Genomic DNA, 26735 nt, shown 5'->3' with positions numbered 1-26735 from the left:
CTACAGGTTTTTGTATATTGCCATTCCTGATATCTGACTTGTGTCCATTTATCCTCTTGCGTAGTGACTGTCCAGTTTGGCCAATGTACATAGCAGAGGGGCATTGCTGGCATATGATGGCATATATAACATTGGTGGACGTGCAGGTGAATGAGCCGGTGATGGTGTAGCTGATCTGGTTAGGTCCAGTGATGGTGTTGCTGGTGTAGATATGTGGGCAGAGTTGGCATCGAGGTTTGTTGCATGGGTTGGTTCCTGAGTTAGAGTTGTTATGGTGCGGTCCGTGGTTGCTGGTGAGAATATGTTTAAGGTTGGCAGGTTGTCTGTGGGCGAGGACAACCCATCCTGGACAATGATCCCTCACTTTCACAGACCTTGGGAGGCAGGCCAGTCCTCGCCCACAGACAACCTGCCAACCTTAAACATATTCTCACCAGCAACCACGGACCGCACCATAACAACTCTAACTCAGGAACCAACCCATGCAACAAACCTCGATGCCAACTCTGCCCACATATCTACACCAGCAACACCATCACTGGACCTAACCAGATCAGCTACACCATCACCGGCTCATTCACCTGCACGTCCACCAATGTTATATATGCCATCATATGCCAGCAATGCCCCTCTGCTATGTACATTGGCCAAACTGGACAGTCACTACGCAAGAGGATAAATGGACACAAGTCAGATATCAGGAATGGCAATATACAAAAACCTGTAGGAGAACACTTCAACCTCCCTGGCCACACAATAGCAGATGTAAAGGTTGCCATCTTACAGCAAAAAAACTTCAGGACCAGACTCCAAAGAGAAACTGCTGAGCTCCAGTTCATTTGTAAATTTGACACCATCAGATCAGGATTAAACAAAGACTGTGAATGGCTATCCAACTACAGAAACAGTTTCTCCTCCCTTGGTGTTCACACCTCAACTGCTAGCAGAGCACCTCACCCTCCCTGATTGAACTAACCTCGTTATCTCCACACTGATATATACCTGCCTCTGGAGATTTCCATTACTTGCATCTGAAGAAGTGAGGTTCTTACCCACGAAAGCTTATGCTCCCAGTACTTCTGTTAGTCTCAAAGGTGCCACAGGACCCTCTGTTGCTTTTCTAACCTTGTTCAAAATACCGTGTTTAGAGGAAATAAACTAACAACTGTCCAACAAAGAAGATTTGTGTGCAGATTCTCTTTGGGCATAAAACCAGTGAAGTTGGCTCCTGCATTAACTATCTTCACTGGCATGTAGGGTTACCATCCGTCCGTATTTCCCCAGACACGTCCGGCTTTTTCGTCTTTAAATAGCCGTCCGTGAGGAATTGGTAATAAGGTTAAAAGGTCTGGGATTTTCCCTTTTCCCTCCCCTCCCTTCCATGCAGAGTGCGGCACGGCTGATTGGGTGGCTGGGCCTGACTGAGCTGCTTCCATTGGCCTCCCGCAGCCAGAGTCCCTCCCCCGCTCCTCCCCTCCCGCTGCCTCAGCACTCTGCGGGGGAGGGGCTGTGTGCGCAGCAGCCCAGCAGTGTGTTTTGCCTCCATGTGGAGCCAGCGTCTGACCAGGCCTGGTAAGGGGAGTCCCGGGGGGCAGTCAGGGAGCAGGGGGAGGGTTGGATGGGTCGGGAGTTCAGGGGGGAGGAGGGGCTTATGTACTGACTGGAGCTTGAACGTATGAAAGAATCTGCTTCCCTTTGTAGAGATCTCTTTAAAAGGTTTTTAGGGATTTGAACCCCTCAAGACAGATGTTTTGCAGAAGCCCATGTATTGGTTGTATTTTTTATTACATTATCCCTAAACAGTTCCTCTCGAGCTTTGGTTAGGGCAAAAATGGGTGTTTTGCTTGATTAAAGGACTGTGGAATTTGGCCCTCGGTGATTTTAATTTCTGGAAGTGGCCCTGCAGTGGTTTAATTATATTGGCAAAACTGGCTGATTTGTGCTCTGATGTTATTTTTCTATGATACTGATAGCAATGATCATTTGGTCACATTGTCTGCCTTTATACAACACTCTTCATGCAAACGTTGTAGCCTGCTTTACAAAAAGGTGAATAATATTTGCTGTGCTTGGGCAGGGGAAATATTGCCTCTGGATACCTAGGGGGGAAATGTGTGTATTTATAAAGAACTCCACTCTTTCCTGTTTTTTGTTTTTTTTGTTTTAAAAATTAAATAAGCCTTGGCTGTGGTACATGCTCAATGGTAGAAGAGGTTTCATCAACATATGAAAAGAAGTAGTTATGACTATTTCATATTTTATACCCAGAATGCTTCTAGCAGACTAGAGATTTTTGGTTAGGCTGTTTCTAATAAGAAAGTGCTTTGAAAGTTAAGAGAGAGACTTGAGCCTAGTTTTAGTGGAAAGGGACACTATGTTCTTGTCAATACAGGACCATACTTGATGGGGAATCTTTGTTACCAGTAAATAAATAATTCTATTAGGGAGTTGAGAAAAGGATTATGGTCTTCCAAGAAATTACTGGGTGAAAGGGACAAAACTAGGGGACAATTCACAAATGCCAGAAGCAGAAATGGAACCCCCCCCCCCAAAAAAAACCCCCTCTCCTTTCAAAGCAGTGGGGAAAAAAATGAGAGAAAGTTATTGAGACATTCATTTCAATATATGTATGTTGCTCAGATATCCTTGTGACTGACATGGTACAAGAAGATAAATATTTTGGAATTCTGCACACACAGTGTTTTAAGCCAGTATCTTTGAAATCAAAAAGGAAGAATAAGTTTCACCACTCTTGAAGCAGCTGAATATCTCAGCAATATTGCAGTGCCCAGACACCTTTGTTACAGTTTTATTTGATTAGAATAAAACTCATTTTAAAGGTGCCTTCCAAGGGAAAAATGGGTTTGTGCTCTTCTTTGTGGTATATAAAGCATGCTGTTATTCCTATTAATCTTAGAAATTGTTAGATGAATTAAGTCTTGTTTTTCTTGGAGAGACTAGAGTCTTCTTAGGGAATCAGGTAACTAGAGCAGGACCTTTCTCAGCCTTAAGTTACAGGAATGTTGGTGTTTTGAATTATTAATTTATTTAGATTATTTTTGTTGGTGGTGGCTCCCATAATGTTCTGTTTTCCAAAAATTGAAGGAGACAGTCTCTTTCCTCAAGAGTTTATAAGAGAATTTCCATTTGTCATAAGAACATAACGGTGTTATGTAAATAATCTGTAATATGTAATTTTTGTATTTACTTGTTAAACACAGTGAGGTCAGCATTTTATAGGACCTAAAAATCATCAAGCAGATTTTCACCTATCTATTTTCAAAATGAGGTACAGGATATTGGCCAAAATAGATGACCAAAGATCAATGCACAGAATATGGAAAACTTCAGTGTATGTACTCAGCCCTGAAACACTTTAAATTCCTTTTGAATTTATACTCTTGCAAGCCACGGTACCTTGAAAGCTAGAGACGCAAAACCTGCAGTGTGAAATTAACCTGGTTCATTCTGGATTTTTTATGTAGCTGAAAGTCGGTGAGGATTGAAAAAATTTATTCCACTTTATGGAACAAAATAGCAGTGACATATGGTGAGTATGGTGTGCATATTGCCCTGTGGAGAAAACTGGAAAAGTTTGAACAGATGAGAAAAGGTTTAACTTGTGACCTTGATATCTATAAAATCTTACTGCCTTTTGTGGGTTTTTTAAGGAGTCTTTTCAGTGGGCTGTCTCTCTCTCACACATTTAGCCAGAACCTTATTTCACTCTACCTTTCAATTCCTTCAAATGTTCAGTTCTTAAATACAAGGGTCAAATTTAGAAGTGTGTGTGGGATAAGATAGGATTCTCATAAAAATGTTCACTTCAGAGTAACATTCAGCACCATTTCAAAACAATGACATAGGAGTGCCCCACCTTAGGTAGGTACTGGTAGTGTTATCTTAAGCTCTGCTTCACTGTCTGGTGTTCCACTCTGATGGTTCTTACTGAACCATAACTGGAAAAAATAGCAAAATCTGCAGTTCTTTCTCAAATGCTTTGCTGCAGTGTAGCTACAAGTAAAAGATGCCACTAAAAACACAATCAACGATATTGTACTTGAAACGATTGCATGTCCTGAAGTAAAGGGCCAGCCACATTTGTCTTGTCTGAAATGGCCTTTTCAAACCACCAAAGTTGTTTGTAGAGTTGAGGGAACACACACTAGATTGACCCAAGCTCCTGCATGATTCTGGAAAGGTCATGCACTGCTGTAGACATGCCTCTGGTTCACAAAGTTTGGACACGGCTCCCTTTAGTACCAAAGAATTCAGCTCTTTGCATCATCCAGTTAAGCTTACATGAAGTGTTCCTTCCTATCAGTGTCTTAATATCCTTAATATGCTGCGTCTGCATTACTCCAACCCTTAGCTGTGCTGTGAGCTCAAAGATCCACTGGGTACCACATAATAGATACACTGAAACAACAAAGGTGCACCCTTTTTTTCCCTCCTATGTATATTTAACAGTATGTAAAACACACACCCTTTCTGGGTATTAAAAAAGTCATAGGAGAGCTCTAGTGAGTTCAGTGAAATCTGCGGAGTTACACCAAGGAAGAATTTGGTCCTGTTTTATTTGATTTTGCAATTAATTTGAAATTCCTGGGATAATTATTTTGGCACATTTTATAAGGAATTTGTGCATAAGAAATTAATAATGCAACAAAATTATGTGGATGGCGCATGTTTCATACATAGCATCAGAGTAGGCAAAAGTGAACTGCATCTCATGTTTCAAGGCTTCAGACAGTCACTTGCAGGGGTAGAAATTCCCCCCCTGAAGTATTTTGTGTTAGGGGTGTGTTTTGTTTTGTTTTATGTTTTTTGTCTCCTTCCTCTGAAGCATCAGAGATGGCCATGGCTGGAGATGGGGCATTGGACAGGGTTGGCCAATGCTCTGAGGTGGAACTGAGCATTCTTTCTCTCAGGTGCTTACCTGGCTGTTCTTGATCACATGCTCAGAGTCTAACTGATCGCCATATGTGGGGCTGGGAAGGAATTTCCCCCAGGTCAGATTGGCCGTGACCTTGGGGAGTTTTTAATCTTCCTCTGCAGTGTGAGGCATAGCTCACTTGCCAGGTTCATTTTGATCAATTTCCTGCCATTGCAGGGTCTTTGGGCACTGGTGCATCTCAGTTCCTCCTATTCTTTTTCTATGGCACATAATAGTTTAGTCTCTTGCGGGTTGTAATACCTTGGTCTAATTTCAGTTATTTGGTATGTGGATGCTGGCTGCTCTTGGTGGCCTGTGATATTCAGGAGGTCAGACTGTATGATTTGGGTGGTTCCTTCTGGCCTTAAATTCTTTGACTGAACTAAAGAATAGTCAGTGTTGGTCCAAAAAGAGGTTCTTGGGTGGATGTTTTGATTGCATTCGCTCAAATGAACATATGAGGGTGGGGGAACCCACAGAGACTTCTCCAAACACTCAGAATCCTCTTTGTTTCGTTTTCAGACTGAGCATGCAGAACACTTTATGTGAAATAGAAAGCAGTCTTTCACCTCACACCAATTGTTACATTCTGCTCAATCTCTTGTTCTAACATTTCTGTGTGTCATTCTCTCTCCTCTTGCTGGCAGATATCAATGTCCATCCACAGTTGCCAACTTTCATGTGGTAAATAAGCACCCCGACTTTCACAATAAGCCAAAAATCAAGCTAATCCCATTTCAAAACAAGCCAATCCCTAAGAACCCCAACACTCTGTGACTAGATTTCGCCCCCCCACCATACAGTCTGGGACTGTGGTGGGCCCGCTGTGCACCCCTGACTCTCTCCCCTCCTTGCCCCCCCTTGCTCCTGCTTGCTGGGAGTTGATTTTTTTTTTTTAAAAAAGCAACAATCCAAACAAGCTACAAGCCAAAAACTAGCCAACAAGCCAATTAAGCTAGGGTTACCATATTTAACAAATAAAAAAGAGGACCCTCCACGGGGCCCTGGCCCCGCCCTAACTCCGCCCCCTCCTCCCTCCCACTCCCAGCCATGCGAAAAGGGCTGCCCGAGAGCTACCGGCTTCACGGTTTACCAGGCAGCCCCCAGACCCTGCGCCCCCGGCCAGCGCTTCCCCAGCACAGCCGGAGCCCGGGATGGGAAGCGCCCAGCTGGGGGCGCAGGGTCTGGAGGCTGCCCGGCAAACCGTGAAGCCGGTAGCGCTTGGGCTTCAGGCAGCCCCTATGCCCCGGACCCTGCACCCCCGGCCGGGCACTTCCCCTCCCGGGCTCCGGCGGCGCAGGGTCCGGAGGCATGGGGGCTGCCCGAAGCCGGTAGCGCTCGGCTCTTAAACAGAGCCGAAGAGTCAGGGGAGGAGCAGAGCCGCCGCGGGAGGGGAAGTGCCCGGCCGGCATTTTCCCGGACATGTTCGGCTTTTTGGCAATTCCCCCCAGACGGGGGTTTGATTGCCGAAAAGCCGGACATGTCCGGGAAAAACCGGACGTATGGTAACACTAAATTAAGCCAAAAACAAGCCCAATTTCTGCATTTTTTGTGTGGGTTTGGCATGTCTCTGTCCAGCAGTAAATGATCTCTCCGCCACCTTTCCACAGTTTTTTTGCTAAAATGCATTCTGGTCCAGTAGCTGTCAGGTGACACTATTTTTTAAGATACAGTAGCATTCAGTGCAGTTCAGAGTTCTCTGGGTTTAAATTTAATGCTCAGGCGAATGAGAGGCTAATAGTACTTGTTAGACAGGTACGTTTAGAGTATATGGACACACAGAAATTGCTGCAAAAATGATTTAGTTATAACAGTGTGGGATTATTTAAAGTTATTGCACCTGATTCTTCACTGCTTTGCTTCTTGAGTGAAATAGGTAGAATCTTATGTTTGTGCAAATCTTACACTTGGGCACAGGAAGCAATTTACACTCACTTTGCAGTGCAGTAAACAACTACACAAGGTGCAAGGCAATGAAGAATTGGACTTACAAATTCCAAATGGATCAATAATAGTTGAGTCTGTATTACAAAATAAGCATAAAATGCCAAGCTTGTTTAGCCAGAGGTATGTTTCTCAAATGAAGTCCTTGTGGAGCACAATCATATTATGTGGAATTTGGGCAGTCAAATGTGGAGCAAATGCAAGTAATTCACCACAGAATGCAGCTGAGACTGGACAGTCAGAAAGTATTGGTAAACAAAACTTAGATATACAATACATGTAAAAATCATAATGAAGCCATTTCTCTAATATGAGTGAATTCCAGAACATCATTTAGTGTACTGGATATTCTTATACTGTTGCAATAACAATGGTCCTATGATACCAGCGTTCCTGCATTTGACAATTATTTAAACTGAGATATTGTCCCTGTTGAGGTCATTCAGTTACAGTGAAGAGGAACTGAACACTAATGAACCTTTCTGTCTGTAATGTGGTGTTAGACAGACCAAGTCTACATTTTTTTAATTGTCAGTCTGCTCTTTTACTGACACTAGTTTTGTTCTGTTTAGATTTCAGAGTCCTACTATAGCTGTTATCTGCTGCTCCTTGATAAAACTCTGCAGAATAAGGGGAAATATTATTGCGTTTTGGGGGGAGAGGGAGATCCTGTTTCCTATTTGAGATCTGAGAAATGGTTTCCAGCATTAAGATCCTTGGGAACTATTTTCTTTGTGGAAACTAGACCACCATAATGAGTACCTTCTGTGCAAATTTAATATTAGTTCTACACCTAAGGTCAAACAAAAGTTAATGACCATTTGCACACCAGAGATGTGAAATCAACCTTACATTTCATGGCTTTGTCATTTTAAAACAAACAAAAGGCTGGAGTAATTTATATTTAAATTGATTTAAATTACAAACCATAAATATTAAGAGCACCTTAGAACACTGTTTGGGAGGAAGGAAGATCATTGTTATCAGTGCAGTAGTTCAATCCACAATTTACAAACACATTTATCCTATCTGGTGCCTGCTGAGCATTTCTAGATACAAAGTTATCAAATGATGCTCTAAGCAGGATTCTTTCTTTCTTTAATAATTTTTATGTATCTCTTTGTTTTTTTAATTAGCTGATTTACTCAGCTGATTGCACAGCTGTCTGGGCAGCACTTTCCCAAGGGCCTGCCAACTGTTTCAGAGATATGTCTGGTACTTGGCGGAAGGAAATTGACTACAGTAATTGGCATATGTACATGCATAAATAGCAGGGAAGAGTGAAGAGGCTTAAAGGCAATTTCAGTATTGTTCTGAAAAGAACCATGTTAACCATGAGTTTTCCAAGCTGCATATTTACAATAACTCCTGGGAATAGATCACAGATTTACTGGGAATGAAGAAGTGGCCAAATTCTGTTTTCAAGAGGCTTTTTTCCTCTGGGATTATGTCAGTATCTTGTATTACAGCTTCTTGGGTTTTCATGGTGTTCAGCCATTATTTATTTATTTTCTTCATATCCATATATATGACTGGGAAGATAGATGCATGAGGGGGCTTGGACTGGCTGAGATCAGTCCCAAGATCTGAGTGCTGCAAAAGGTTAAATTCACCTTTGCTCCTCCTCTTCTCCCCCCCCCACCCCCCATTTTCTCTCCCTCCGCCCTAGTCTGGCACCAAGCATGGCTCACCTAGACTGGAAGATCTGGCCTTTAGTTCCCAAAATAATGTCAATATGGACTGCTCATTATTCCCGTCTGGAATATTAATATTCATCAGCAGCCATTATAATATAGTCAGCTCATTCACAGTTGCCATAGCAACCAAGCCACTCTAGAGTTCAGTTGTCCCTCCACAAATGCCTGGGGTAAATAGATAGGCCTTGCAGCATACCCAAAGATTAACAAGCAATATTGCAGTCATGAGTCAGGCCTCAAAAAATCATGAAAATGTCTTAGAAATCATGAGATTTCTAAAACTAAATGTGGCTTCTGATTTTTGAGCCTCTAGAGTGCACTTACGTTAAATTTTTAAGCTTTTCTCTGCAAACATGAGGGCTAGAATTTTTTTGTTTCTTTTTTATAATGAAAGATGAGAGATCCCCATCATTGCTTGTCTCCAGGAGCTGAGGATTTAAGAAAAATGCCAAATATTCTGAGATGTATAGTAACAGTGATGGCAGTTGACGATATTGCATTGGTTTGTGTTGTGAAGGTTATCTTTGCAACCCAGAAGGGAACTGGTTACAATTAGAAACTTCTTTTATTAAAAAAGCAAGCAAGCTGGGTTGCTGCACAATACAGTCACACCTCTGGGAAGAGCTGAATGCCCTGGGTTCCATGGATTGCTCCACACATGCAGATTTCCACGATTCTTTCCACTCTGTACATGGAAAGATGATTATGCCCAGTAAAGAGTTGCCACTGTTTAAATAAAACTGATTATTAAAAATGAAAGTGTATACATTTTTATTCTGTGCTTGTCTATCCGTCCTTCCATCCTTTATATTATCTGTGTGTTTTAAATACCGCTAACTCTACTTGACATCTGGAATTGTGCACATCATCCACCCCTTTCCCAGTTGCTTAAATCTTCCAGTGTGTTCTGTCTACTTTTGCACTGCTTTGATAATACAAGTGTCAAAGTTAGACTCAGGATTCAGGCCACTCTGTTTTATTAGCACAGCGCTCTGCTAATACATTCAGATAATGTGAACCCCCGTGCAAGATTCAAACAGTCTTATTTATACAGATAAAAGGGTGCGAACTAAACAAAGGGACAGAGAGCAAAATTGTAAAATTTGCATAGGGCACAATATGCATATCCTGCTTTCTTATTAACTCTTATCGATCTAAAGCTAATGTTTCACCAATTGCCCTTAAGTGGGGCAATTCATTAAACAGTTAATGTCTGCTTTCCTGCCCCCTGGCTGCAGCATTTCTCATTTCTACTAATAGGTACATACAGCATTCTTTAATTCATTCTATTTCTTTAATATAATTCATTTCACTTTCACAATCCCTCCTTTTGGTCAAGCTTACGCAAAGACCAACAATTACTGGGTTCCATGTATTAATCGTTCTTTATCTCTTCGTTCATCAGTGATATTTCGAAATCATCATATTAGCACTCTATTTTGGGGCAGTCACTTGGGTGGCATACCTTACACAATTCTGGATACAACAGAGATTAGCTGAAAACATACAAAAATCATTAAGATTTCAAACAGGATAGTCAGGGCTCCCTGAAACAACCAGTTTCCTATGCCAGAGAAATTGAACGGGTTACTTAGCTGTTAGGTAAAAAGCAAGTCCTTACTCACCTCTCCAGCACCCGAGTTCGTGTGGAGTTGGTATGGGGCTCACAATCTGTCAGAGACCAAACACTAATTCGTTGATCAACGGGCTCACACTATCCTTAGCTTGAAAGACTTCAGAATAAGTGTGGCAAGTTTATTAGGGGTGAGCATCAATATTTATACACAGAAGTAAACAAAGTGATTAACAGATCATAATGGTCATGCATAATCAATCAAGATTCTACAGGATAAAACAGGTTAAAATGTAAATTCAGAAAGAGAAAAGGGGAGATGGCTACTTAAGGGGAGGGGGGGTGTCATGAGTAGTTTGCAGGTCAGAGCTTTGATTAAAAGTTCAGACAGAGACATCAAGTCTGGGTTAAGTTTAAGCTCATCAAAAGTTCAGACTCAACATTATCATTAAGATTTCAAACAGGATAGTCAGGGCTCCCTGAAACAACCAGTTTCCTATGCCAGAGAAATTGAACAGGTTACTTAGCCACTTCCATAAAGAACTCGGCTCTTCATGGAGAAGATATGCGATTTGTTCTAAGTGACTAGTGCAATCTATTACCTCATTGGTGTCATCAGGTATGAACACACAACATTCTTTTCCAATGAGAGCACAGGGCCCTCCTTTGGCCGCCAGCACAATGTCCAATGCCTGACGGTTTTGGAGGGCCATCTGTCAGATCGCCTGTTTCTTTGGCCAGGGTTTTTTTAAACTCTTTCCGATTTAATTTGCCATTATTTCAACTACTGCTTGTAACCTCAGGAGCCTTTTTGCATGGTGTTGAAAGATTGTATTGTTTTCACTAAGGTTACTGTAGGGGGAACATGAAATTGATTTTTTTTCTGTTTGATCCTCAGGTCAAGAAAAAATTCATATCCCCATACCTAGCCCGCCACTTTTTAGTTTTATTCGAATAATCCCATACACCATTGGCCACAATATGCTGAAAGCAATGGCTTTTTCCCAGATCCAGCCCTGTCCATTACACACCCAACACCAATGACCTTATCCCTCCACCACACTTATCCATTTAGATACATTTATTCCCACTGTTTCCCAAGTGTCATTATTGTTCCATGTTTTGTTAAATGGACGAGGTCCTCCAGTGAGGTCTGGGGAATTGAGTGGGATTGCCAGGACAGGAACACCAGCTTAAGAGTGGGCTGGGATGTGGCTGCAGACCCAGCAATTAGAAATATTAAGGGTCTGAGCTATCCACACTTGCTGCTGGATAAAAGAATTGTCATTGTGGACTCCCCAGACCTTAAGACACCAGCAGCGGAGGAACAGGTGCCACCAGAGGCGCATGTTGGAGGCAAGGCCCTTCTGGTTCTGACAACCTCAACTGAGGGAACCACAGTCACGGTTTTACATCCACCAGGCAGCAGGCGCTAGGCTCACTACTGCTTCTTTTTGGGTCTTGCTTTAGGTCCTCGTCTGCTTCTGGCAACCCTTACGAGAGCGTAGATGGTAAGGTATTGCAGGCTGTTCCTCTGTCGTCTTCTGGAGTCAAAATTGACTCTGCGTGGTCCTGAGGTAATGATTAGTTTGCTGGGGGGGGGGTGCCTTCTTACACTGTGAAGTATGTATCCACGCTGTGATGCTAGACAGTTTAACAGCCATCTGGATAGTAAGCAGTACCTGATGATTCTTTGATGTCCTTTAAGTCTCTTTACTTCTTCTTCCTTGACTCTGGCTATAACAATGACCTTCACACTTTATCTTTTTCTGATGCATACATTCCTTATTCACACAGATTGAGAATACAAACAGTAGTATTTTATATCGAGCAAAAAGGCATTGCAAATTAAACCTTGCTAAGTTTTACAATCAATAACCAAGACAATTTACATTGAGACCCAGGCCTTCAATGTTCCTCTAATCTACTTAACATAGACACAATAGAGACTCCTGTTTCTTACTTACTAAACCTTAAAACAAAGAAATGTATATTTAACTAGAGGCCTACTTTGAAATACATATAGGAAACCATAGTAGACATTATAACTTATTCTAAAACAAAAGGGTGACCATAATCCGTCATAAGGATTGTTCTGGTCTGTCATTCCTTTCTGCTATTCAAAAAGGATGGCTGACAGGATGAAATCAAATCATACATTAATTCTTATGGGACATTATAAAATCCAGCTCCTACATATCCCCCTTTTGACACTAAGATTATTAATTGCCAGTGTCACTTCTTATTTAGTCCACGTAATAGAAAATACTGGGAGGTGATTTGGGCCTGTGGCTCTAGCTTTGCATACATTTGTTTTATCCAACAGCACATTCCAAACATTACAATTAAACACAAACAATTTAAAACCAAAAACAATTAGGGTTAGTAACATTAGTATGCCATTAGTTGTGGGAGACCATTCAGAAAATGTTATACCAATGGTAAGCTGTTATGTCTTTCTGCAGTGGCAATTCTTAACATGTTGCCATTTGCGTGTATAATATGAATGGGTCCGTTTCCCACATTGCCTTTTTGTTTGTTTTAGAAACTGTTACCTTTTGACCTTTTGTAAACACAGTACGTACTTTACATTTACATTCGTCTATTGGAAGGTTGCTAACACTTCCATTCTTTTAAAACACATTTCCCCCAAGAATTAACACATACACATAGCCCATTATACAGTACTTTGGTCTCATTATTCATTTTATCCCACATACAGGATCCTAGTGAGATGTCTTTACTACAGGGCTTTGGAGCAACAGGCATGGATAATCATACCCACTTTTATTTGTTTTTTATTAGGTTGTCCTGTAGCTGATATTAGCTTTTTCTGAAAGACAAAAATAACATTTTTCTACCCCTTTTGGGGTGGCATTTATTATTGCTTAAAATATTCCTTTCTTTTACAAATACCTTTGCTGATTGCAGGCAAAACAAGAGGAATTACCTCCATATTTTCCTGTGTTTTTGTTCTATAGGCAGGCCAGGTTTCAATGGCTTCTATCTTTTAAGAGTTATGGGGAAATTATCCCACTGTTCAGTCATTAAATCTATGAGCTGGTGTACCTCAGTTTTCCCTTTACAGCAGACCAAGTTTACAATGTCTTTCCTGCTGTGTTAAGCTTTAAGTTTGTTTACAGGTAACAGCTGAAAAGCATCATTACCATAAAGGATTTTTCCAAAAATCATACACACTATACATTGTTACAGGGGTACTTATTAACATTAAATTTATTTTAATTAAAGATATCTTGTTATACTGTGCCTTTTATTTAGACAATTTGTTTGCTGACCAGGAATGTTCTTTATCTGCAACTTCTTTGTGCTGGCAGATCTCTCACTTCCTTTATTAGTTAGGTTTCAGAGTAGCAGCCGTGTTAGTCTGTATCCGCAAAAAGAAGAACAGGAGGACTTGTGGCACCTTAGTCTCTAAGGTGCCACAAGTCCTCCTTTTATTAGTTAGGTAATTTGCATCATCACAGGTTTGGCTTTTGGATTCAAAGCCATCAGCAGAGCTAAGATACTCTGTCTTAAAAGGAACACAATTAACTTTTACCAGAGTTTTGATTACTTTTAACTCTTGCTTCCGAAATACACAGAGATCTGAAAAAGAAAACACAATCTATTGTGGCTCCTTTTGGAGCCCTTATAGGATTTTAATTAAGTAGCATGTTTCGTTTGCATTTCTTTTACCCTCTCTATAATATACACTGCACATGTCTGCACATTCCTTCTATACTTTAACTTTTAAAACATTAGCTATATTAATTTTTACATAAGGTATAACTGTTTCTTTTGTTCTTACAGAGTTTTATGTACCCTTATCAAAATGACAGTCTGATTACACAGAGCCATTTTAAGGCTCAGTGTTTCTAACATTGCTTCTTTTTGTTTTGTGCACCTCACCCCTACTGTTGCTTCAGAGGGGCACTGTCTTTATTTTTTTACTACAGCTTTCATCTGCTATTTAGTTACAAAAACAAACAAACACAAAAAATAATCCAGAATCTCTCCCTATTCTTCTGATTTTTGACTGCCCTGCTGCAGTCATGACTTGGTCTTTATTTGAAAACATTTAAATTTTGTAAAGAATCAAGTTACCTCTTAAGGGTTAAATACCGAATCTCAACGCCAACCAACACTGATTACCTGTGTCTGGCAAAAAGGTCTGTCAGTTTTGCAACTTTGAATTAAAGAATCAAATGGATTTTTAGTGGCATTATAAACAAAACAAAACCAATTTATCTTAAACCTACAAAAAAAGGGGTTTTACAAACATCACATATTCCCACAGACGGATACATACACATTTTCTTAACATCCCTTTTACACTGCTTTGTTTTTACATAGCTGTACATAGATTACATTACCCTTATACATTTGGGGCAGTTAAGTTCCAATAGAACCCCCATATGTACTTTTAGCAAATTGGATTCAATTGTCCATAGTCAAATGATTTTAATTAGATAGTCTCTTTACCTGGATTATTTACAGACATTCTTTTGGAAAAGGGCCCATTTTCCCTTCAGAATGGCTGCAAAGAAACCAAGAATTCTTTTAACAAGGTCCTTTTAAACATTTTTACAAGGTTTAACTGCTTAATTCTTTTCAGCCTCTGTAGAGTTAACTTTTCACTCTATTTCCTTAAATCACTTGTTTATTTCCCAAAATGACACCTTTATCAACTCAGATTTCACCATTTTAAGTATTGTTCCAGAGTTCCATGCTTGCACTTACTCCTGACACTATGCCCTTAGGGCTTCCAACCTGTTTTTCAGTTTCTTTATCTGTTGCTTGCCTGCTTGTCTGGGCCTGATCCTGATTTTTCCAATGAACCGTTTTTGTGAGTGATATTGTGGTCATTTCACAATTTTGAAAGAAATGTTCAAGGAAAGGGACCAGGAAGGGGAGTTGAGGAGCCCACCCTCCTTGCTGAATTGGTAGTGGAACACTAAAGAATCAGTTACGGAGGGGGAACAGAACAAAGGCCTTTTTGTCCTTTTTACAATGAGATGGGAGTATGGAGGGGGTTGGGATCGATCCGGGGTTGTTGGGTTTTTTTTCGGAGAATGGGGTAAAGGGGAGCGCTCGGTCTGGTGATGGGAGAGGAGGCTTTTAATAAAGCTTTTAACTTATTATTTGAATATTTGAGAGAGGCGAGTTTTGATTTTGTCCACCTACGATTTGCCTCTTCCCACCACTGCATGAAACAATTAACTTCTCCTTTTCCAATTTAGTTTTAGATTGGCCGAGTTTGTCTTTTAAAATGTCCACTCAGTCCTTGTTCCAAGATTTTAACAGTGGCCACTGAGTTTTGGGATCTCCCTGAGTTAGCCTGGACCATTTTTCCAGAAATTTACAGGAGTCTGGACCCTTCCTAAAACTGAGCTGGCGTTCCTTTAGGGAACTGTCCCGACATAGACGTCTGGTTACCAATACAGGAGGACTTTACACACACCAATCACACAAGAAGGAAATTCGGGTTCGTCAGAGCGATGCCCGGTGCACCACACAAAAGGAGCCCACAGGCTACTGCCTCAATCGCCTTTGCTTTCACACCAAGGGTTTTACCCAAGGTGCGGTGCGGCTGCGATTGTGCAGATTTCACTCACTCAGACCGTGGGGACAGGAACCCCTTGGTCAGCTGATCCCCGGACGGAGATGGCACCCAGACTCAAACACTCCACAGGAGGATGGATAGACACAGAGACAGGACAGTCCTCAGTCTGGACAAAACACAGAAATAATTACCTGACCAGATTCCTGATGTCTGTTCTGGTAGGGATCCTGCGATCTGAGTGGGGAAACAGGTTTGATGGCGTAGACCTCACTGTGGTCGTGCGCCCTTCCGTTCAGGAGGAGGACTGCTCGGGCCAAATGCCCAGGTGCCGGCTGCCACGGTCATCCTACAAAAACGGTCAGGAATCACATGGCCCCAGTGAAGACGGTTGCCATCTTGGTGGAACCTCCAAATTGTCAAAGTTAGACTCAGGACTCATAGTTTGTCAGGCCACTCTGTTTTATTAGCAGAGCGCTCTGCTAATACATTCAGATAATGTGAGCCCCCATGCAAGATTCAAACAGTCTTATTTATACAGATAAAAGGGTGCGAACTAAACAACGGGACAGAGAGAGCAAAATTGTAAAATTTGCATAGGGCACAATATGCATATCTTGCTTTCTTATTAACTCTTATCGAGTGGGGCAATTCATTAAGCAGTTAATGTCTGCTTTCCTGCCCCCTGGCTTGCAGCATTTCTCATTTCTACTTAAAGGTACATACAGCATTCTTTAATTCATTCTATTTCTTTAATATAATTCATTTCACTTTCACACAAGCAACCCTATTTCCAGTTCATCCTACCATTAGAGGATTCCCCTGCCATTGGAGGTTTCCTCAAGTGGTGTAGCAGCTCCTGGACTGTGCCCCTTCGTGGCTGCTGGTGGAGACTGTGTCTTGGGCCAGGGTATGTCTATGACCCAGTAATCTCTAGCTGTGTTTGGCTAGTTTAAATTAGAGCAATCTCAAGGCTCTTCCAGCTCATACTTTGGGTCTAGCCTTGTGCGAATTGGCTCCAGGATCAAGGGAAAGGAAAGGTGACTTAAAGCCATTTTTCTCCCAACAGTGAAATTACAGTCTGGAAACCAGATAGTCTGGAGTGCTGAGAAGCTATGATAACACTGCTCTACAGCCAAAATGCTTCTGAAATAAATGTAGTCAAACTTTACTAATTCTGGGTCACTGAGAACGAAAATGATGCTTAAAATTGTTGATTGGCTCTAGTTTTCAAGATATGCTATTGGGTCAGTATATACGACCCTTGACTTGGGAATGGTGGAGGATAAAGGGAAGGGATCTCAATTTAAACCAGAAATGACTAAAATACATCTTTGACTGGATCTATGAATAAATCTATGACTGGGTTTGGACAGTACTTGCTTTTTAGGCAAAACAATGAATGATGCCAGCTGAAGCTGGTATTGCGTCATACATGATATGAATTGCATCATGTTATTCCTAGAAGTCATGGATGATGCAATCATAACAAAGCTTACATCACTCTGCTGAACAAATTGCCCTATATCAGCTCTAGAAATCATACAGTGTCGTGCTCTCTTATTTGTCAGTGTTTGATTTTGCAAAGGGACACATTTCTGTTTCGCCAAAGTGAGCAGAGATGCCTCGTATTTGTGTGAACAGTGCAGATAACGTCTGCTAGGTTTGTGGTGAAGTGACTTTTGCATCACAAAAGCGCAGTATAACCACTCTGGTTAAGAAAGCCTATCACCTTTATTTTGGCTGCAAAATTGGAGATCAGGACAAGAGGTGGGCCCCACACACGTGCTGCAACACTTGTGCAACAAATCTTCGCCAGTGGTTGAACAGGAAAAGGAAATCTATGCCTTTTGCAGTGCCAATGATTTGGAGAGAGCCAACAGATCATACCAGCAATTGTTACTTCTGCATGGTGCCTCCAGTTGGGAAAGGTGTGTCAAAGAAAAAAAGTGGACTGTGCATTATCCAAACATTCCATCAGCTACACGCCCAGTACCCCACGGAGAAGGACTGCCGGTTCCTGATGCACCAGAATCATTCTCACTTGAGTCAGATGAGGAAGAGGATGAAACTTCTGGTCCTGAACCATCAATGTCACAGGACCCCCATTTTCTTCCATCCTCCTCCTCTGAACCACACTTCATAACACAAGGTGAACTGAATGACCTTGACAGGGATTTGGAACTACCCAAGAGTAAGGCAGAGCTGTTGGGCTCCAGACTACAGCAGTGGAATCTCCTGGCAGGCCATGTTCTGTGACCGTCAAAAGGATCTTGTCCCATTCTTCTTCATGGAAGGTGATCTTGTAGCCTGCAACAACATCGATGGTGTGATGGCAGCCCTCAACATCGTTCACGATCCAGATGAGTGGAGACTCGGAAACAACAAGGCACACAACTACAGGTTGTTGGTGGAAAACCTCCTCAAGGCATACAAAAGCCTTGGTTGCAACATGTCACTAAAGATACATTTTTTTGCACTCTCATCTAGATTTTTTTCCACCGAACTGCGGAGCAGTGAGGGACAAGCACGGCGAACGATTTCACCAGGACATTGCGACAATGGAGAAACGCTATCAGGGCAAATGGAGCCCATCAATGCTTGCAGACTATATTGCTGGACAGTGACAAGAGATGCTCCATTTAATGAATACAAGAGACAAGCCAAGAAGCGCCGAGTAGACACTGAATAGGACTAAACTATGTACATAATAGTTTTTTGCCTTTTTGTTTCATAATAAATTTTATTTATAACCCTTTTGCTGATTTTTAAAGTGTTACATAAACAGGACAGGTGCAATATTATCATGTAAAGCAACCATAAACACATGAAAAGACCTAGGTTTACAATTTATGATTAAAATTCTACTATCTACACAATATACATAGACATAAAATGTAAAAACTTAAATATTTTAGAAACAGTAGCCAATCAGTTGTTTTAATTGTCATATTTGAATTCAGCACATCAAAATACATAATAAATAGCACATTTTATCTCTGAAGCAGACGACTTCTCAAAAATTGTAGACCAGTGTAATATGTACTAATTAATGACCAAATGGTAACTCTGAGTTGCTATGTCATGTGTACAAATGTTTCATATTAAAAATTCACATGCATGTTATGACTCATGCAGAATAGTGTTTTTTATGAATATCTATTTTTTAAAAGGGGCAGCTCTGACATTTTAAAATTCAGTTTCCTCCAAAGCTGAAGTCCATATTAATTTCAGTTTTAAAAGCAGTAAAACACCTAACTTGTATTTTACGCCTTTACAGTGAGGGCAGCCATCTATGTGAACCCGATCCATTAAGATGTTAGCGTGACCCATGAAACCCTCAGTGCCAGGCGGCACGGGGTTTACAAGAATATCCTGATTCTAGTATGTACATTCTCATTTATCTAAGAATGTCATGTCAGGTCTTAAATGGAAACCAGGATCACACTGGTCATTAACATGATTGTGAAATGTATGTACAGATACTATGCAAGGAATTATGTTTATGTATGTGTACTGAAAATATGCGCTGAAGTCTGTATCAAGAAGGAGATGACAAATAGGTTTTCTGTCATATAAAAATTTTTTTTGCCCCTCTCTGTTGGCATGTAAATTAAGAATTTTAAGCCAACATAATGGAGAGTCATTTACATATGAAGTTAACGCTGGGATGTGAAATCAACAGGGAGGCAGCATACCAGAGAATAACCCCCCAGGGGATTATCCTGACTCCAGGAATGGACAGTGAACTTTGGGGGATGTAAGAAAGAGGCAAGGAAGACGCCCTTTTATCTTGAGCCTGTGAAATAAATGAGTAGTGCATTTACTTTCATGGAAATGGGATCACAACCAGTCTTAGTTGAAAATGCTGCAAAAGGCTTTGGGTGAGATAAACTTCATTACACAGGAGGCTAGCATAATAGTTTAATCTCCTTAGAAAGCATGTTATGGTTTTATTTTGTATGTAACCCTTTGTTTCCATTATCCTTGCTCACTATTTCTTGAATCTTTGATAATAAACTTGTTATAAATATATCTCAGTGCTGTGGTATTAAGCTAGAGGCTGATCCAGAATTGAATCATACAAGGTGGTTTGTACACTGATCCCTTGGGGCAGCAGACCTCATATTTCTGAGAGTCTTCAGTGGATAAGGGGCTAGATACTACAGAGGAATACTTCAAAGGGACTCGAGGACTCGAGTGCACCTATTGTTAATCTGCATGACAAGGGTAGCCTGGCGTAGCTTAGGGGAAAATGCTTGGGTGGATCACAGGCTGATGGTGTCAGCTCCCTGACACCCAGTTAAGCACAAGCAAATCTCTCTCAACTGGAAGTTGTGGTGGGAGGTAACAAGGTGACTCACTGTTCTGGGTACCATCACAGTTAGTACCCAGCAGCTCTTGCTGACAGTTTTGGAAGGACAGAAGATACTAAGTCATGCTCCCTATGGAGTAACCCATCTGCTTTCCGGTCCAAATTTTTAAAATTGTCCTCTGAAATTGTGGCTGCAAGTTTTTGTGCTCAGCCATCAATGTGTAAGGAACCCACATTTGTGCATGCCCACAGTCATTGGAATGCACAGATCAGATAGTTAGATATCTAACAGTTTGCACTTGCAAAAAGCAGATTTTTGCATGCACAGAACTTGGAAGCCTGGAAGAATCTGGTTTGATGTCAGCTGAAAATTTGATCCTCAGCTGCCAGCCATTCACAACTGAGATTCTTGTAATGGTCCAATGTATCAAACTTTGGTTAAAAGTGAAACAGAAGGAACAACAGAAATTAGGGAGCACTACCGGTGTTGTTGGCACACAGGATGCCTTCTCCTCTCTTAGGGAATATCTTTGTGGAATATAGGGACAGGCATTGTTTGGAAAAAAAAATTCAGGGTAGTCTTAGTTTTGCAAACCTTACTGGCCAGAGTTTTGCTTTTGAAAAATTAAGGAGACAAGATAGCTGATGTAAGATCTTTTATTGGACCAACTTCCATTGGTGAGAGGCAACAGAAGTTCGTCCAATAAAAGATATTATTTCACCCATCTTGTCTCTCTCCAATATCCTGGGTCAGACATATCTACAACAACTCTGCATACAACATTTTGAAAAAGTAAGGGCAGTTTAAATGCTGCTTCAAGTAGATCTAAACTGCCAACGTTTGTGTGTCTGGGGAGAGAAAACGAGTGTGGGGACAGATGGGACAGGTTGACTGAGATCAGGAGCGGCAGAAGCTTCCTAAGAAGTGGGAGGTGGGGCCACGAGTGCCAGAACTATGGCCCCGCCCTCATGCCACCCCTTCTCCCCACCCTTGTGCTGCCCCACCTCTTCCCAAGACCCCACCTGCTCCTCTCCGCTCCCTCTCGCGCCCCCTCCCCCATCGCTTGCTGTTACAGCTCATAAAAAGTGGGAGGGCATAGCCCTCCCATTTTTAAAAGTGATGTGGCCATGGCCTCCTACCCCCACCCCCATTCTGGAGCCCTTGACTAAGATAAATGATTCTTGCTTTGGCTCATCTCCAACCTACAATACATGTTACAGCAATTGTGTTTTGAAGTCTGTAGAAAGAAAAAATTGCAACCTATTACTTTTCCTAATGCCTCTGGCTAAAAATCAAACAGTTAATTGAAAAAAATAAACAAAAAACAAACCAGAAAATCCCTTCTGGGTTGATCTTTTATATGCCAAGTTTCAGCCGAGAACTGATTTCTCTGGATGATTGGTAGACTCTTGGAAGACAGGGATTTAAAATGGAAGTGCTGACCCAACTTTAATTTCAGCCATATGAATGATACATGATTATTGTGCATCTAAGTGTATATTCCACTAAGGTTAAAATAAGTTATTTCTCTCTAAAACAGCCAAAAGAAATTAAGTAAACCTTACTTAGCAAGAATGATAATCCCCTTTGCATGTAAATACCCACTGTCTCTCCTAGAAGAATTCTCTACTCCCACTATTAGAAAGATCCCTGCTGTAGTCCACAGGGGAGTAAGGAAATTAAATCAAGCCATCGCCTGGTGACCATTAAAGTCAACATTCTGAACTCCTTAAACTAATTTGCAAATAGCCACTTTTGAACTGCACTTTAGCAAGCTAATGCTCATTTAACATCTTCACTTTTTCATTCACAGTGACCTTTCCTGTAGGTTAAAAGAAAGGAAAAGCTGTAGGTAGAAAGGGATTGGTTACTGTACATTCGTTTGTGGGTTTTTCCTATCTCTAGTTGCAAATGTTTGATATTGTTTGTGTAGCAATCAGATATGTATAGTGTATAGTGCTGCTTCATTCTTCAGCCTTCATTCTTACTACTATTTTCTAAGAGAGCTTTTCCTCTGGTCTGGACTACATGTATTGTGAAGAGAAAAGCACAGTTTATACTGGCATAGAAGGAAGTGCTTGGCTCGGTTCCAGAATTTGCAGATTTTTACATACATGTCACACTTCAGGAACTGTCCCAGAATCAACATTTGCTTGGGAATCATTTTCCCATTCAACCCTTACTCTCTGGTCACTTTTGCTGCAGCTGAATTTTCAATGTCAAAGCTTTTTATTTATTTATTTTTACGTAAAGTTAATGAAAGGGGGGAAATTATTGCCTAATTTTTTTCATTTTATGACTGAAATTCAGCTACATAAACAAAAGCCCATTAGGGTACCAGCCTATACCATTATACAGCCATATATTTGTTTTATGTGTTTGAGTTCAAGGGGATGTTCATGAGTTCTTATATCAGCATGGAAGCATTGTGTGTCTGTGTGCACTTCTTTCCTGAGTGTGCAAGAACTAATTTGTAAACATAGAATTTTCTGAGTTATACAGTGATATTTCTAAGACTGACCTTGCTTTTTTAAAAATGTTTATAGGTGGAATATGCAGTAACTTTTTCATGCACAAATCATGATGAAGCTGTGGTTAAGGGTTGATAAACCCTCCAATTATACACTTTGATGTTGAGGTGTGTGTAAGAGTCATTGAAAAAAAAATAGGTTCACCTGTGGGTCAGAGGTGTGATTTGTGACTGATGTAGCTATGGCTGGCAGAAGTCCCTAGTTTAGATGCAGTTATACCAACAAAACTGTGCTTTTACCAGTATAGCTTGGTTTGCTCGTGGAGTGGGGGGTAGTTTCTGGTACAAAGTGCAGTTTTGTCCATATAAGCTGCATGCACACTGGGTGTGCTTTGCAAGTATGGTATTTAGCAAATGTACTCCATTACTAGTAAAGGTCTACATTCAGAGCAAAGGTCTGAATAACTCTGTGTAAAGACAGGCCCGAAGGCCAAGTCTACACTAAAAAGTTAGGTTGGCCCAGTTACGTCACCCATGGGTGTGAAAAATCCACATCCGTGAGTGATGTAGCTAAGTAGACCTAACCTCCAGTGTAGACAGTGCTAGGTCAATGGTAAAATTCTTCCATCGGTCTAGCTACTGCCTCTCAGGGAGGTGGATTAACTACAGCGGGATAGGAGAAGCTCTCTGCCATTGTTGCGGTGAGTGTCAGACACTCTACAGTGGCAAAGCTGCAGCTGTGCTGTGGTAGCAGTTTAAGTATAGGCATATCCTTGAGTTAAATACAGTAAAAGCTGTTTTATCCAGCATGTTGAGGGACTGGGGGGGTGCCGGTAAGTGAAAAATGCTGGTTAACTAAGAGGGAGAAGGTTGGGTGTGGGAGGGAGCTTGGGGTGCTGAATCCGGGGGGGGCACTCACCTCAGGCAGCTCCCCACAAGTGGTGATTTGTCATGGCTACTGCTAGGTGGAGGCGTGGCAAGCAGCTCTGCACACTGCCCCCGGCCTGGTCTGAGCGCTGACTCCGCAGCTCCCATTGGCCAGGAACTGCATTCAACCTGGTAAATTTGTTTTTGCTTAAATCAAAAATATTGGTTTGCAGCTTTGTTCTGGCACAATTTACTGGTGTTTAACAGTGTTAATTGAGCTAAAACTAGTGGAAAATAACCTTCAAAATGCTCATCTCTGCAACCATTATTTCTGTGATGAATTTGATGAAAAGTGGTGGTCTTTGGTATTAAAAGATTGAGATTACTTTGTTTACATAGAACTTTCCAAAAGGTGAGGTGAGGGATATGTCTGCTTACTTCATTCTGTCAAAATTGACCATCAATCTAATGAAAGCAAAGGCATTAACTTTTTAATGTTGTTCTTTATGAATCACTAAGCCTTAAGTTTTATTTCTTAGAAAATATTCGTATTTCCTTAAAACCCACCATTTTTCCAAAACAACGTAATATTATTTATTATTATGAATAATTAGTACTTTTCATATAAATCTTACAGGCTAGAAAATGTAAGACACAGAGTGATTTGTCCAAGATCTCTCTGAGTTAATGAGAAAGCTAGGATTACAACCCTGCTCTCCTGACTTTTCCTGTTCCTTCTAACCTGGATCATGATACCGTGTATATCATTGTGATTTAAACTTACCTGATTTCAGTACTCTCCGTTTTTGTTTTAGCAGTTCATCAAAATGAAGAAAACAGCAACCAGGAACCAAAGGGGCCAGAAGACTTCAAATATGCTTCTGATGCACAGGTAAATATATAAGAATAATATATTTGAGGGTTTTTTTCAGACCAATAAGTTGAAGATTCCCCTTTTTTTTGGGCCTTTAGCACTGGAACATAGACTTCTGCTTATGTTCTAAGTAGGTAATCTGTATGAGACCAAAACTATGCTAGATTTTGCCTCCCATAGTTATTTACACTAGACTGATCACATTGGGAATGAAACTTGTGATCTTGAAGTTGGAAAGATGTTCTTAGATTAGATAGCATCTCAATTCTGATTTTCTACATAAAAAATACCCTGTATCCCTCATTTTATTTTCAAATTGGATTTGTTTTTAAGTGGTACGTGCATGTGGCATCCTGATGGAATTTTAGTATCTGTAAGTAGATGTGGATTCTGAAGACCCTTTTTATTGACCTGTCTTTGAGGTTTTAAACCCTCGAACACTCAAAATACTATATGTAAACATAGCTAAGTTATTAAGATCTACGTTGACTTATTTCTCCCAGCCTTGTTTTTCTGTCTTTTTTTTCCCCTCCCCTTCTAACCCTAAGCTTAAGGGGTGTTAGGTATCCTAGAGATCTGCTAATATATCCAGATCATCTTTTTCTTTTTAATATCATCCAATTTCCCCAAATTACCGTTCTTTCTCCTCCTCCCCACCCATATCTTGCAGTTTTATTAGATCTCCTCTCTTACCCTGACTGCCAAACTCCTACTAAAGGGCCAAAAAGCTCAGACTCAAGGGGTACATCTACACAGCAAAGACAAACCTGCAGCACCAAGTTTCAGAGCCTGGATCAATTGACATGGCCTTGTGGGGCTTAGGCGGCAGGACTAAAATTAACAATGTAGACATTCTCATTAGGTCTGGAGTTCAGGTTCTTGAAACCTTTCTGGGAGGGAGGGTCTTGGTGCTTAGCCACAGCCCAAGTAAGATAATTTACACTGCAATTTTTAGATCAGCAGCCGGAGCCCCGGGAGCCCAAGTCAACTGGATATGCGCTCTGAGACTTGATGCCATGGGTTTTTCATAGCAGTGTATTCATATCCCAGAAGATCTTTCTGCACTAGTTCACAATCTGAAATCCATGTGTCTGTCTATTAGAGATGCCATTTCTAGAGTTCCCATCACAATAGCATATGAGCTCCAAATACTAAAAGTAGATGGGCTAAGCATTATTTTTAAAGGAAATTTTAAATTCTTCAAACATGTTCAGTGTTCCAATATGTCCACTATAGCGTGGAATGCCATAGCATGCATGTCTGCTACCCTGTTCTTTTATTCTTAATTCAAATCTGAGAGAAGGAGGCTGGGCAGCTTAAAGCTAAAGAGTATATTAGAGAGCAAGGGAAAAGACCCAGGGTGAAATTCTGGCACCAAAACTTCAGTGTCAGTGTGCATCTCTGTGTATTTCTGTCTGATTCTGCTTGGTTTGAATTAATTTATATGAATGTTCATTCAAGTTTTTAACAAAGATTTCGAAAACAAAAAAGTAATTTTGCATGCTAAGAGCTAATAAACAGCAAGCTAATAAGATTACATGAAGAGATTATAAAAAAAAATAATTTAATGGCAGTATATACAATTATTCAGTTCACCCAGTTTATGCTTGCGTGCAAACCTACTTCCAAGTTTGACAAACATTGTAAAGCATGTTTACAATTAAACAAATAAATGATTGGTGTACAATAAGTGTGGTAATAATAGAGCTTCTTGTGGATAGTCTTTGAAGAGCAGACATTGCTATTACTCTTATTTAGGCACTTATGCAGTTATTTAAGCTTTAAGCACTTATAGTCCCTTTTAGTTCAGTGGGACTACACACTTTGCATATTACTCCAGAAGCAGAAATGTTTGCTGGAGTTGGGCATAGGCTTCTTTGTCTGCAGGTTGACAACGTTGAAAACTGTAATACTGGCGTTGTTTGTAGGAGAGATGTAAAGAGTCAGTGATTGTAATGCAAAATTCAGAAGTACGGTAATTGGGGGTTGGGGGAGCCGATTCTGCTCCTGTGGTGGTGTACATCAGGAGTAATTCTAGTGACGTCTATGAAGTTACACTGCACTGATGTAAGAGTGAGGAGGATCATGCCCTGTGACTTTTAAAATTGAGTGTGATGAAAATGATATGCCTTCCTATCCACCTAGAAATCTCCTATTTCACCTTCATCTCATGTCTATCTTATTAATTTCAGTGTTATTGCTTTTCACTAGGGAATATTTTCCAGGGTACATTTTGGAACAAATATTGTAGAGTCAACATCTTTGCTTTTCAAACCATAGTAGTGACTAATTGATTTTCCTTTTGTATAAGGAGGGACAGTGAAATCTCTTGTGCTATTTTGAAAATTAAATACACACCTTTAATTATAATAATTTTGTGCCATGAACAGCATTGAGCTTAATATAAAGCTTAAATTCTTTTGATATTAATTAAACTAAAATCAGGTACAACTCACACCTATGCAATTTGCACGCAAGTAAATTGTGGGTGCAAATCT

The 26735-nt window shown here is 40.7% G+C and overlaps 1 protein-coding gene across 2 annotated transcripts in view; it reads left to right on the top strand.

The window, feature by feature from the left end:
- The window catches only part of RAPGEF5 (Rap guanine nucleotide exchange factor 5), a 236881-nt gene that overhangs the window by 73445 nt on the left and 136701 nt on the right, over positions 1-26735 (top strand). Inside the window, exon 8 of one of the 2 annotated variants that reach the window (XM_024106678.3) lies at positions 24182-24255. In XM_024106678.3, coding sequence (XP_023962446.2) covers positions 24182-24255 — 74 coding nt within the window. Of the gene's footprint in view, positions 1-24178; positions 24256-26735 lie in introns of both variants that reach the window. The other variant, XM_024106672.3, reaches the window with a different exon arrangement.

This window comes from Chrysemys picta, chromosome 2 (assembly GCF_011386835.1).
Source record: "Chrysemys picta bellii isolate R12L10 chromosome 2, ASM1138683v2, whole genome shotgun sequence".
NCBI classification, from domain to species: domain Eukaryota; kingdom Metazoa; phylum Chordata; order Testudines; family Emydidae; genus Chrysemys; species Chrysemys picta.
This window is presented reverse-complemented; position numbering and strand designations above follow the sequence as displayed.